Consider the following 14,508-nt stretch of genomic DNA (forward strand, 5'->3'; position numbering starts at 1 on the left):
ATAACTTGAAAACATCCCAAATTTGATGAAAAACAACCTACACATACAGGAAGCTCATTGAATTGCAAATAGCATAAATTCAAAAAAATGCACACCTACATATATCACAATCAAACTGTTGAAGCCAAAGACATTGAGAAATCTTGAAAGCGGCAAGAAAAGTGACAAGAAATCCCCAAGAAGATTAACAGCTGACTTATCAGAAACCATGGAGGCTGGAAGGCAGTAAGGTGATATATTCAAAGTACTGAAATAAAAAAGATTGCTAATCGAGAATTCTATAATCAGCAAAACTATTCTTTGAAAATGAAGACAAAATTAAGACATTCCCAGATAAACAGAAACTGATAGATTTTGTCTGTAGTACACCCTCTAAAAGAAATACTAGAGTTCCTCAGGATGAAATGAAAGTTCATTAGACAATAACTCACATTCTGTTTAAAGAATTAAAGTACAAAGGTAAAGGTAAATAGACAGGCTGGTATTTTACTTTTAGTTTGTAACTCCTCTTTTTAAATTTCTATTGATTATAGAACACACTAGAGATAATACATTTTATCTTCAAATACAGGTATTTTAAGACCTGATAGACTGCTCCATACTATAAAACTTATGAATAACCAACTTACCTCTGATAAAATGGAGAGTAAAGATATTGTAAGTTATAGATATGTCTCCTGTTCACACCCTTAGAATTCCCACTTCTTTCTGGCTATAGGGTCTTTTATCCCAGGAGTATTTTGCTCTCCCTGTCGATGCCATGCCTGGTTTTCCAGGCCTTGACTATCCTATCATCCTGTTAATAATATAAAAATAATTAGTTTTCATCCACAGACAGTGCCAGTATCTTAGGTGTTTGAGTAAGATATGCTCAGAAGAACAATGGAGATAACTCTGTAAAAATTACATTGAAATTAATGGAAGTCCTATGGTTTAATATCAGTATATTCTGTCCAAGGTAAAGGACAATTATGAAAGGTAGTGTAATGGAACTGGACTGCTTGTGTTTATTTCTTGGCTTCACTGCTTAATAGTTGTCTTTGGCCAAGTTACTTAAGCTCTTTGTGCTAAGTTTTCTTATCTAAAATATCCTGGGAAAAACTTTGGTTTAATATATTGGAACTAGTATTTCTTTTTCACAGTAGTCACTGATCCTTGGTCTCAGCTTAAACAGTTCTCTGTTACTCTTAACTTAAATCCCAAAATGTTATTCTTGCTTTAAAATTATATTTTTTGTATATGCTATTTCTTTGTTTCAGAATAATGTATCATCCATTAAAAGGCCAGAATAATGCCTCCAAGCTTCCCTAGATGTGCAAAACTTTTCTCATGTATGAATAAACATTACTTTAACATATAAAATTTGATTTATTTCTGGCTACATTATTATTCATAGAAGAGAAAAATAACAATAAGAAAATTGATTCTACAATTTTAATAGGTCCAATTTGATGATGTAATTTAGTAATTACTGATTTGATCCAACTTGTATTTATTAGAATAAAAATCTAGATCAAATTTAAGAAAACATGTTTGTAAAAACATAGATTTACGTATAACTTAAAGACATAATGGTTAATATTCAAGAAGATTCAACAAAGCTTAATTTGAATTGAATTGTGATATTTTCTGAAATCTCCATCTTGAATTTGAGAGAAAAACTAGAGGTAGGGTAGCAAAGGTCAGTAGCTGAAGGCTTAATTTTCTTGTTTTTTCCTGCAGGGGAAAAAAAAAACCACAGGTGCCTCACAGACTATTATGAAATTGATACTGTAGTAATGTTAATTCAAGTATTATCCAAATTTCTGGTAATTCTATGTATCTCTTTAGCTGCTTTTTGAGATAATACTATATGTGGGCTCAGTTTCCAGATGTGAACATTAATAGAAAATTGAGAAAATAATCCAACAGATAGGTAATTATTGTGATTATTCCCTGAACTGTTGAAATAACATCTGAAGGTATCTTATGTAGCTTAAATATAGAAGCAAGTCTGAAATTACAAGTTGTATAAGACTCTAGCCAACAAATGGTAATTTTTAGGTATATTTAATCTGTAAAGAGAAATCCTCTGTATAAATTATTTTGTATAACATTTTGAATTAGAAAATTTAGCTTCTCTCTCTATCTTTTTCAAAAGAAGAGCTCAGGTAACCATTAGAAGTCTGCTTTTCAGAGGTGGATTTCACAAGCACAGTTTGTGGTTGGAATCATGACACTGACATATTTGCTAATGATAACATGCTGGGAACTACCTGTGTGCTGCCACACTAGAATGCAGTCCATTAGTGTTTTGAACTGCCACACGTTGGGACTTTTAATTCTTCACAAATTCTGTTTCCACACTTAATTATGGAAAAGACATGAGAAGAAAGTTGCATAGCCCCTTCTTCATTGATTTCACTGTCAGTGAAAGTAAGAGTTAGCAATTCTTCAAGTTACATTACATTATTCACTTAAAATAATGCACCTCCGTGTTGTTTGCTTCAATTAAGTCATATTTTATTTGCTAAAGATTTTCCAAGCTTGACGATGACCTTGAAGATGGTATTGTCAACACTTCTTGTTTGTTTGTTTGTTTTTAATATCACATCCTTTTAATTTATTTTTATTTTTTGAATTTTACACAGCAGGTTCTTATTAGTTATCTGTTTTATACGTATTGGTGTATATATGTCAATCCCAATCTCCCAATTCATCCCACCACCACCACCCCAGCTGCTCCCGCTTTCCCCCCTTGGTGTCTATACGTTTGTTCTCTACATCTGTTGTAGAGATGTAGAGAACAAACGTATAGAACGTATAGAACATCTGTTCTCTACATCTACTTCTTGACATAAGGAGAGTGTGATTTAGAGTTGAGTACATCAATTTGTTCCTTATTTTCTATCTGTATTTTTAAAAGGCTTTTAAATTAAATTTCCAATTGAACATTTACCTGAGAACTGTACAGGTTAGTGAGTTAAGTAGTTCACATGGTTTAAATGAAATGAATTTCAGCGTATACACAGGAAAAGGATTTTGCTGGTGTCTTGAATGGTGTGTGTTTATGTAGGTGTGTGTGCATAGTCTTTCCTTCTGCTGGATTACCTTAAGAACTGTTAAACAGTTGACCTTCAAAATCACAATAATTAACCTGAGGAAAGCTTCTTAGACATAAGTCTACTTGGACATAATTTCTCCTGAAATGCTGTGTAGAAGAATTACTATAAAATTGTAACTTATACTTTGTAGGGTATAAAAATATAATGTTAAAGATGATTTGTCAGAATGCTCTGTCTTAAAATACTGATTTTACTTTTGCAAATCTATAGGCTATAGTTAATCAATATATTAGATATGCTCCTGCCTGAAATATAGAAAATATCTGGCATATCTAACATGGCTATACTTATTATATAAGAAGAGAGTTCTACATTTATTTCACTACTTACTAAGCCTAAAATCTTCACGATTATGAAACTGTTTCATTTCTAAGTAAAAATAAAGTACGAGTGAAAAAGTTTTCTCTTTCTGCCATCAAAACTGTGTATGTACTTTTAAAATCCATGCCTCTATTAAGTAATTTCATTTGAAAGATGGTCTAGAACACTTCTCTTAGCAAAACAGTGTTGCATGGCTGATCATTCTTTCCTTTTCTGAAGCTCTGTGGGGTGCAGCAGTCTTCAGAGTTGCCATTGACCCAAAGGAATGGGCTGCTTTTCAACTACTCTAGTGGATGCCATGGTTTCTTCCAGGACTCCTCTACTACCATCTGCTGCTCTGCTGGACATGTCAGTCTGTGCTATTTTTCTGTGCTGTTCTGCTAGTTGTTATGGTGTTTGTCTCTGCACCCCCAGACCCAAAGCCTTTGGATGATCTGACTGCCTTATTTCCTTTTGTGTTACACTCAGAAGTGCTAAAGCAGTGTATACCCTATGCATTAGAGAGGTTGGTAGGATAGCCCTTTCAATTTTTATTCATAGCTCTGTTCCTCCTAGGACTGACAGGGCTCTGGGCTTGGGGATCATATATCAGCTAGACAGCCTATTTATAACAGTAACAACAATAATAATAATATCAGTGTCTTACTTTGATTTGGTGCTTTATAGTGTTACAGCTTCATAGTGTGTTAAAGCTGATTAGTGAAGAGGGGAAATACCTCTCTGCTCTTTGTGTTGTAGTTCATTAGAAGGAATCTGCATATCAATAAGCTAAGCACATTAAGACCACTTACAGTGCTGGAAATATTCCTGGTGGGAATAAGGATTAATGCTTTTTATTTATGTAACAAGTTTTCCCAGGCTTTATTGGATTGTGGGTACTACAGAGAGTCACAATTATGTTAGTAACTCAAATATATGTATGTTGTCTCCTCCTGTTGATGTGGTAGACCTCCAGCCTTCTGCAAAGTTCCCCTTCACAGGGGCTTCTAGAAGGGCTGTCTCAACTATGCTTCTGAGTAAGTCTGTTTCCACTGAGACAGCTTCTGTTCCCCCAGGTAGTTCAGTCTCTTGCCAGATGGTGCTCTCTGCTGGGCATTTCCACCCATATACTCCATCAGAGCGAAAGCTGCGTGATAAGCTGAGGTGAAGCTGGTGGGGGGGGGGATAATGCTATTCTCTCTTTGTTTTATACTCTATTAGATAGAATGCTCTAAAAGTAGCATTGATTTTTACCGGTGTTTTAATGAAATGTCTTTTAGATTTTTATCATAGCCCTTTTGCACTCTACAGAATACAGATATAAATCCAGTGGGGGATTATCTGTTAGAAGGCAAATTCAGTCAACCGAAAATACTCAGTAGTTAGCATTGCCACTCTTTTGACAGTAAGATTTTCTAACTGGGTGTGGGTTACCATGATTAGCTGCTTCCCATAGGAATAGTTTTTGCGTTCACCTTCTGGTTGATTTGCTCTATTCACTAGACGTTCCAAAATATGTCTGAATCTTATTTGGACATAGCTAGTAACTCCCTGTTTCTGTACCCTCAGCTCCAACATCCTCCATCACCCAAGCAAGGAACAAACAAGGAGATTTACTAAAATTGAAGCAGGAGAAACCTTTAGAAAAACTGTAATTCAGTTTCTCTTTGAGATTGCCATCTATGATAAAAGAATCAACAAAGGTCCCATTTCACTTCACGCAAACGTCAAAGTTCTGTCAGAGATTGTGTTGGCCCCTGTTTAATTCTTTAAGGTCAGGTGGTGTAAAAGGGAAAGTTTAGTTTTATTGTGTTTGTATTTTATAATATTTGAGGGCTAGTTGTTAGTGTTAAGTTCTAGGAAGTAAAAGATGTTTCCACATAGTAGGGAATTTTAGTGCTGTACCAGCTTATTTTTGGATTTTGTTGTGCCATCCCAAAGCTTTCTAGAGTGGTGCCTCTCTAACTAAGAAGTCTGTCCTTGTTAGGAGACAGTGGCAGTGCTTCCAACTTATTTCCAACCATCCATGGCAAGAATGGAGTGAGTTTTAGCATTCTTTCATCACTTCGTGTAATGGCACCGGTGCACATAAATCTGTAAGGTTATTAGTAGTTTTGAGAATTGCTCCCTGCTCACTACCCATGAGTCCATCCTTACCTCTAGTTTCTGTCTTTCTGGGGATGTTAATAGAGTAACTGAGGTTCTTTTCACGTGCAGTGAGATCTTTTTCTGGTTCTAGTCTCTGCTGTGCTATATTTTCCAGAAATTCCTTGAAGTGGAATGTGAATGATACCTTCTCAGTTTCTAGTACTAATAATTTACATCTATTTTATACGCTTCTTCTGAGATTCTGGTGGGAGGGGGGCAGATGTGGGTTTGATTCACCAATCTGAACTGGAATTACGCTTTCTAATCATTCAATTGCTATTTATTTCATTCATATTGTTTATAATGGTAATTGATAGAGATTGGTTCCACTATTCAAGAATAGTAATGGTCACCTAGAACAACTGACATACTGTTTTATGCAGTTAAACTATCAGTTTATGTTACTGGGATTTTATTCAATATATATATATTAATTGGTTTAATAATCCATGCCTATTTGAAAGCTATATTTTTACAAATATGAATTAAAAGTAAGTGAAATAGACTAGTTACCTTTTACTATCAGTTAAAAAAGTAAGATTTTATAAATTTCTTAAATGATTGCTCAATTTAGAATGTATTAGGTCAACACAAGAATTCCTATGAGATGCTACTGTTCGTGTTTCATACTTTATTCTTTTTTTTTTCTTCTTTTTTTAAAGAAGATGTTGGGGGTCTGTGTTGGGTCTTCGTTAATGTGCGAAGGCTTTCTCTAGTTGTGGCAAGCGGGGGCCACTCTTTATCGCGGTGCGTGGGCCTCTCACTATCGCGGCCTCTCTTGTTGCGGAGCACAGGCTCCAGACGCGCAGGCTCAGTAGTTGTGGCTCACGGGCCTAGTTGCTCCGCAGCATGTGGGATCCTCCCAGACCAGGGCTCGAACCCGTGTCCCCTGCATTAGCAGGCAGATTCTCAACCACTGCGCCACCAGGGAAGCCCCATACTTTATTCTTTTATTAGTTTCTAATGGAAGCAGGTGTTCTAACTTCGCTAAAGTGAACTCTTTAGTGAGTCATGCTTATTGTATGACTGTGAAGGAAGATGATTGCTGATTTCTCTTGTCACAGATGACTTCTTTGGCATTAAAGTACTGATCCTGACCTCAAACATTAACTATGAAATGATTTGGGGGTAGTGTTTAATTTTTGTTATATATTTGTTACTCTGAAAACTTTACAAGAATGTCTTCTGCACTTACCAGGTAATTAGAAGTTATCTAGTATCTGTTGGTAATGTTTGAATTTTAATTTCTTAAAATTAATTTCTATTTAATTAAGTCATTTTTGTTAGGCTTTCCCATTCCCTAAATCAAGCAAGTCTGCCCTTCCTCCCCTTTTTAAATGATGAGGAGCTAATTGTCATTGCCCTTAAGATTTTAGATTGTTGAGTGTACTGCCTAGAGCAAGTTGTTCATATTGGTTGAGGATATGCTAAACTAGAGGCCCTTCTCTGGGAATTCTGGTTGACTCAGGAGTGGGATGGGGCACACAGTGATACTCTTGAGATGTATCAAGGAAGAGTCTAGCATTTACCAGTGGAAACTCCTTGACTAAGGCTACCCTCCCTTTAGACTTAAGTAAAGTTAAACATTGTTTCATGATTTATTTAAATTGTCTCTCATCTTCACTTTTTTTTTTGTGTGTGTGAGGATTTTTCCAATGTAACTTTGAAATACAAGGGGATACATTTTGGCAACTCTTTGGGAAGACTAGAGTTACCTATAAAGTCAGGGCCTGGTCCTGGACAGTATGATATAACACAGTAAGTAAAAAAGTAGTATATCTTTCCTGTAGTTTTTGACTATAAATATTTTAATAATTTAGACTAGGTTATGCTGTTATGAAAGGAAAAATCAGTATGAAAAATTTCAAGAAATATGATATTTTAGAGTAACCTATATGAAAACCATTGCTTGTCTGTCTGCCAGATCCTGTGCTACCTGTTTTACATGTATTAATTCATTTATCTTCACAAGTCTCTGTGTAGTTACTAGTGTTATGCCTGTTTTATCAGTGAAAAATGAAAGGGTCAGAGAGAATAAATAATGTGTTTAATATTATGCAGCTATTAAGTGGCAGAGCTTGACATTGACTGAGGCCTTTTCGGTTATACAGCCCATGTATCTAAGTACTAAAATATACTGTCTTTAATTACAAGATAGAGAAAAGATCAGAGAAAATATAAAAGAAGGTGACCCAGGACTCTGCCTCTCGTTCCTGGCTCTGGTGTCCATTCTTTTGACTACATGATGGATTTAGAAGGCATTCTCAGTATAAGTCAGAGCCATAACATTAGGTTGAAGGTAATATTTATGAAGTCTAACTAGGAAATACATTTCTTTTAAAATAATTGTTTCTGTCTTTATTTTCTCCTACTCTTACAGTAAGGTCTTAGACATGAGTCCATGGAAGGCAAAACTGAGTAACAGATATCATGTTGTTCTCAGAATCTATTGCCGCTTTTCATGATTTAATTTTTAACAGGTTCCAGTTTATCTGCCTGATCCTTTCTTATAGGATGAGTTTTCTAGCAGGAAGTCTCACAGTGATTACCTATCCAATTAATTTGCTGGACAGATTCAGACACATCTGTATACCAGCAGTGGACCTAGCTTAGGCTCTTACTTAAACTCCCCTACTGCTATTCATTCATTGAACAAACATTGTTTGAATTCTTGCTATGTCTTAGTACTAAACTTAGTAACTAAGAATAAAAAGAATAAAACATGGCCCTTGTTTTGGGGAATTTATACCCTATTCTATTGTCCTTTTCATTTTTTCACTCTCCAAATTAGGGTGATATGCCATGTATTTTAATTTTTTTAGTAGTTACACTAGAAGTTTAACATGTATATACAGCTTAATGGGATCAAAATTTAATCTTTGTCATTCCAAATAAAACAAAGTCTGTCAAATGCTCTAACTCTACTCATCCCCTTGACATAATGCTTTTGTTAGTATTTTACTCTTATCTTTTTCTTCCAGTTTGGCTGGTTTGCTTTCCTATCTGTCTGCCTGCTTGCCTGTCAGTATTATTGAGGTTTAATTAACATTAAGCAAAATTAACCCTTTTTAGGGTATGTGGTTCTGTGATGATTGTTTTCCATCCATTCCACTACACATCTAACTAAGTACCTCAGGCATGACCAGCACTCTGTCTAATTCTATTGCTCTGATTTTGCTTGATAGTTTTTTCCTCACAGTCCTTTTTACTTCTCCAGCCCTGTCCCACTCCCATTCTCCTCCTATTTTTTTTTTTAATAAGTGTCTGCCTGACTTTATTTTTTATTTTTTATTTTTTTGGTCACATCGCACAGCTTGCAGGATCTTAGTTCCCCCACCAGGGATTGAACCCAGACCCATGCCAGTGAAAGCATGGAATCCTAACCACTGGACCCGCCAGGGAATTCCCTCTCCTCCCTTTTTTTAAATGTTACTTTCTCTTTGATCTTTGTTATTTCCATTGTTTCTTCTTTTCTTCTGTTTGTATTTTCACTTTTGCTGGTAGGAATGTATGCATATAGATTGCATTCCTAACTGCATCAGATATTTCATCATTTCCGTAATTTGCTCTTTGTTTTTGCTGCCTTCACTATCTTTTATTTGGACTTGTCTTGGTTCCTTCTGGTAGTTGATATTTTCTACCTTTTTTTTTTCTACTTTTTGTTTATTGATTGAGTCATAATTATTGTGGATTTGATATGGTATAAAAATGGAAATACTTGGGTATTTCAAATGGAAAGTTGAGCTCATAGGTTTCCTTTTGGGAAAACACAGACCTAAACGATATGTGACCCTTTTGATATCCCAAATATAAATTTTTTATCCATAAAACTATTTGAGGTTTTGAAAATAAGTTGATTTGTTGAATTTTGTGCAAAAAAATCAATGAAGTCAGCATTTGACAGTGAACTAAGATGTTATATGCATGTTTAAATCATAGTAATGTCTAAACAAACAAAAAAATGGCAATTATGTAACTTAAACATTTGTTTTTATATTATCTTTTTTTTAAAAAATTTATTTATTTATTTATTTATGGCTGTGTTGGGTCTTCATCTCTGCGCGCGGGCTTTCTCCAGTTGCGGCAAGCGGGAGCCACTCTTCACCGCGGTGCGCGGGCCTCTCACCATCGCGGCCTTTCTTGTTGCGGAGCACAGGCTCCAGATGCGCAGGCTCAGCAACTGTGGCTCATGGGTCCAGTCGCTCTGCAGCATGTGGGATCCTCCCAGACCAGGGCTTGAACCCGTGTCCCCCGCATCGGCAAGCAGACTCCCAACCACTGCGCCACCAGGGAAGCCCTATATTATCTTTTTTTAAATCTTATGTTCAGTATAGTTCACTGGAAGTGTTTAATATGACTTTTTCCTAATTCTTTTTAAGAATTAGAAAAAAATAACCTATTTAAATATAATTCCTAATAATAGCTAACAGTTATTGTATACTTACTATGGGTTTTGTATGGCAGTAAATACTTCACATATATCATCCACTTTAATCATTACAACCTTGAGAATTTCCAATTTCCAATCACAGATGAAGAATCACATCTGAAGTTTAGAGAGGGTGAGTGATTTGTGTAAGGTCACATAGCTAGTAGGTAGCAATGTTAGGATTCATATCAGGCTGTTTGACTCCAGAGCTTGGGCTGTTATTCACTGCTTACTTGGTTTATTATTCTTACGTGTGTAAATTTCAATGAAAATAAGCTTCCCTTTCATTTTCAAAGATCGTTCTTTATGCCCTTTTCCTGATTGTTTTATGATATAAATAGCATTGACTATTTTCCCCTTATTTTAGTTAATAGTTGAAATACCAAGTGATTTGAAATTTTAAAGACCTTTTATGGTGAATAAACTACACGGGAAACTTTTTTTGGTAGCTTTTTATTTAAATTCATGACAGAAATCCCACATTTTGTTTTCTTTTTGGAATCATTATTAGAATAGGTATATTTTAATGCTCTAAATTGGAAAACGCGGATCTAACCAACATAAATGAGTAGATCTGACAGAATTTAGGATATATTGGCCTAACACACCCAGATATCTTATTGAATACCTTTTAAGCAGGAAATGGTGTAAAAATATTCTCTTAACTTATATAGACATTTATATATTTGAAATTGAGAATAATTTTTCCTGAATTTTCTAAAGGAAAAAGGCACTACATTATGAAAATATTAACATCAAGAAAGATCAACAGCAAAATCATTGCTCAAATCTCCCACGACTTTATGAAGTAATAATATTGCAGGAGGAAAAAAAAAGTAAGTTGAAAAGTAACTATTTCATTGACTTCCTAGATTTTAAGGTCATTGAATCTTATTATCACACAGAGTACTCTTCTACTGTTCCTCGTAGGTAGTTGTCACTCTGAATTTTGTGGAAGGAACTAAGGAACTGTGTTTAAAATTTCCTTCAAGTTGATCGCTGTCTCTGCTTGAACACCTCTTGTGATAAAGAACTCAATACCCCTGAGGTTTCTTGTTTCAGTAGATGTTTCTTACAATTTCCTTCTTAAATTGACCTAAATTTAGCTGCTTGTTGTCTATTTATTCTCCCTTTTCCTATGACTTCTTTTAAATCTCCCTTTAAATCTTTTCTAGCAAGGATAAATGTTCTAAATATCTTTGACTATTCTCAGTATTTAGCTTCAGGATAACTTATTTTCCTTTGATGTTATCTAGGGATCTTCATTAGTTTTTGAATCTTTCTCTCCTTAAAATATGATTTTGAGAACTAAGAATAATATTCTTGGTGAAGTCTGGTTAGTACATGGTAAGATTTTTATCTTTATTGTTCTAGGTAGTGTATATTTATTAATATAAAAATCGAAATGCCATTAAATATTTTTTGTAGCTATGTTTCAGTTTAATTATTTGGAACTTGTAGGCACAAAAACCTTGGATTTTTTTCCTCTAGTATATTTAAACTTAAAAACTTAAAGATTATAGGATAAACATTTCAAAATGGATCATTTAGAGTAAGGATAAATGACTCTCAGTTGAGAAATCAGTGAGTATTTCAATAAGAATTTTCTCAGTCTTTCCCTGAATATTAATCAGCAAGGAAAAATAGTGCTTATAGAACTATTAGAAAAATATACCATAACAGAGTAACATAATGCATTGTTTTCCTAGAATAACAATTATATATCTCAAACAAGATAAAAAGTGTTAATTTAGAATCATGAGAGATAGTGGTTTATGGTTTTCTTGTAATGTGTTTGTCTGGTTTTAGTATTAAGGTAATGCTGGCCTCATAAAATGAGTTAGGAAGTATTCCCTCTGCTTATATCTTCTGAAAGAGATTGTAGAGATTGGTATAATTTTTTCCCTTAAATGTGTGGTAGAATTCACCAGTGAATCCATCTGGGTCTGGTGCTTTTTGTTTTGGAAGGTTATGAATTATTGACTTGATATCTTTAATAGGCATAGGCCTATTCAGATCATCTATTTCTTCTCATGAGAATTTGGGAGATTGAGTCTTTTAAGGAATTGGTCCTTTTCATCTAGGTTATCAAATTTATGGGCATAGAATTGTTCACAGTATTCCTTTATTCTTTTAATGCATATGGGAACTGTAGTGATGTCCCCTCCTTAATTTTTTTAATTATTTTTTTTGCGGTACGTGGGCCTCTCACTGTTGTGGCCTCTCCCATTGCAGATCACAGGCTCCAGACATGCAGGCTCAGTGGCCACGGCTCACGGGCCTAGCTGCTCCGCGGCGTGTGGGATCTTCCCGGACTGGGGCACGAACCCGTGTCCCCTGCATTGGCAGGCGGACTCTCAACGACTGCGCCCCCCTCTTCATTTCTGATATCAGTAATTTGTATCCTCTCTCTTCTTTCTTAGTTTGCCTGGCTAGAGGTTTATAATTTTTTTTTTGAATTTTTGAATTTTATTTATATTTTTATACAGCATGTTCTTATTAGTTATCCATTTTACACATATTTGTGTATACATGTCAATCCCAATCTCCCAGTTAATCACCCCCCCCCCACCCGCCGCTTTCCCCCCTTGGTGTCCATATGTTTGTTGTCTACATATGTGTCTCAATTTCTGCCCTGCAAACCAGTTCATCTGTACCATTTTTCTAGGTTCCACATATATACATTAATATATGATATTTGTTTTTCTCTTTCTGACTTACTTCACTCTGTATGACAGTCTCTAGATTCACCCACATCTCTACAAATGAACCAGTTTTGTTCCTTTTTATGGCTGAGTAATATTCCATTGTAAATAGGTGCCACATCTTCTTTATCCATTCGTCTGTTGATGGGCATTTAGGTTGCATCCATGATCTGGCTATTGTAAACAATGCTGCAATGAACATTGGGGTGCATGTGTCCTTTTGAATTACTGTTTTCTCTGGGTATATGTCCAGTAGTGGGATTGCTGGGTCATATGGTAATTCTATTTTCAGTTTCTTAAGTAACTTCCATACTGTTCTCCATAGTGGCTGTATCAATTTACATTCCCACCAACAGTGCAAGAGGGTTCCCTTTTCTACACACTCTCTCCAGCATTTGTTGTTTGTAGACTTTTTGATGATGCCCATTTTAAGTGGTGTGAGGTTATACCTCATTGTAGTTTTGATTTTCATTTCTATAATAATTAATGATGTTGAGAAGCTCTTCATATGCTTCTTGGCCATCTCTATGTCTTCTATGGAGAAATGTCTATTTAGGTCTTCTGCCCATTTTTGCACTGGGTTGTTTATGTTTTTAACTTTGAGCTGCATATATATTTTGGAGATTAATCCTTTGTTGATTTGCTTGCAAATATTTTCTCCCATTCTGAGGGTTGTCTTTTCGTCTTGTTTGTAGTTTCCATTGCTTTGCAAATGCTTTTGAGTTTCATTAGGTCCCATTTGTTTATTTTTGTTTTTTTTTCCATTACTCTAGGAGGTGGATCAAAAAATATCTTGCTGTGATTTATGTCAAAGTGTGTTTTGCCTATGTTTTCCTCTAAGAATTTTATAATGTCTGGTCTTACATTTAGATCTCTAATCCATTTTGAGTTTATTTTTGTTTATGGTGTTAGGGAGTGTTCTAATTTCATTCTTTTACATGTACCTGTCCAGTTTTCCCAGCACCACTTATTGGAGAGATGTCTTTTCTCCATTGTATATCCTTGCCTCCTTTGTCATAGATTAGTCGACCATAGGTGTGTGGGTTTATCTCCGAGCTTTCTATCCTGTTCCATTGATCTGTATTTCTGTTTTTGTGCCAGTACCACATTGTCTTGATTACTGTAGCTTTGTAGTATAGTCTGAAGTCAGGGAGTCTGATTCCTCCAACTCCATTTTTTCCCCTCAAGACTGCTTTGGCTATTCGGGGTCTTTTGTGTCTCCATACAAATTTTAAGATTTTTTGTTCTAGTTCCGTAAAAAATGCCATTGGTAATTTTATAGGGATTGCATTGAATCTGTAGATTGCTTTGGGTAGTATAGTCATTTTCACAATATTGATTCTTCCAATCTAAGAACATGGTATATCTCTCCATCTGTTGGTATCATCTTTAATTTCTTTTATCAGTGTCTTATAGTTTTCTGCATACAGGTCTTTTGTCTCCTTAGGTAGGTTTATCCCTAGGTATTTTATTCTTTTGGTTGCAATGGCAAATGGGAGTGTTTCCTTAATTTCTCATTCGGATTTATCATCATTAGTGTATAGGAATGCAAGAGATTTCTGTGCATTAATTTGGTATCCTGCAACTTTACAAAATCCATTGATTAGCTCTAGTAGGTTTCTGGTGGCATCTTTAGGATTCTCTATGTATGGTATCATGTCTTCTGCAGACAGTGACAGTTTTACTTCTCTTTTCCAATTTGTATTCTTTTTATCTTTTTCTTCTCTGATTGCTCTGGCTACTTCCAAAACTATGTTGAATAATAGTGGTGAGAGTGGACATCCTTGTCTTGTTCGAGATCTTAGAGGAAATGCTTTCAGTT

The 14,508-nt window shown here is 35.2% G+C and overlaps 1 protein-coding gene across 1 annotated transcript in view; it reads left to right on the forward strand.

Moving 5' to 3' along the window:
• Window positions 1-14,508, forward strand: part of STPG2 (sperm tail PG-rich repeat containing 2) — a gene marked incomplete at its 3' end in the record, with an annotated part of 527,449 nt that overhangs the window by 12,155 nt on the left and 500,786 nt on the right. Inside the window, 3 exon segments of the mRNA XM_082642509.1 lie at window positions 7,198-7,310; window positions 10,705-10,810; window positions 10,812-10,817. Coding sequence (XP_082498635.1) covers window positions 7,198-7,310; window positions 10,705-10,810; window positions 10,812-10,817 — 225 coding nt within the window.

This window comes from Mesoplodon mirus, assembly GCF_964341445.2.
Source record: "Mesoplodon mirus genome assembly, chromosome: 2".
NCBI classification, from domain to species: Eukaryota; Metazoa; Chordata; class Mammalia; order Artiodactyla; family Ziphiidae; genus Mesoplodon; species Mesoplodon mirus.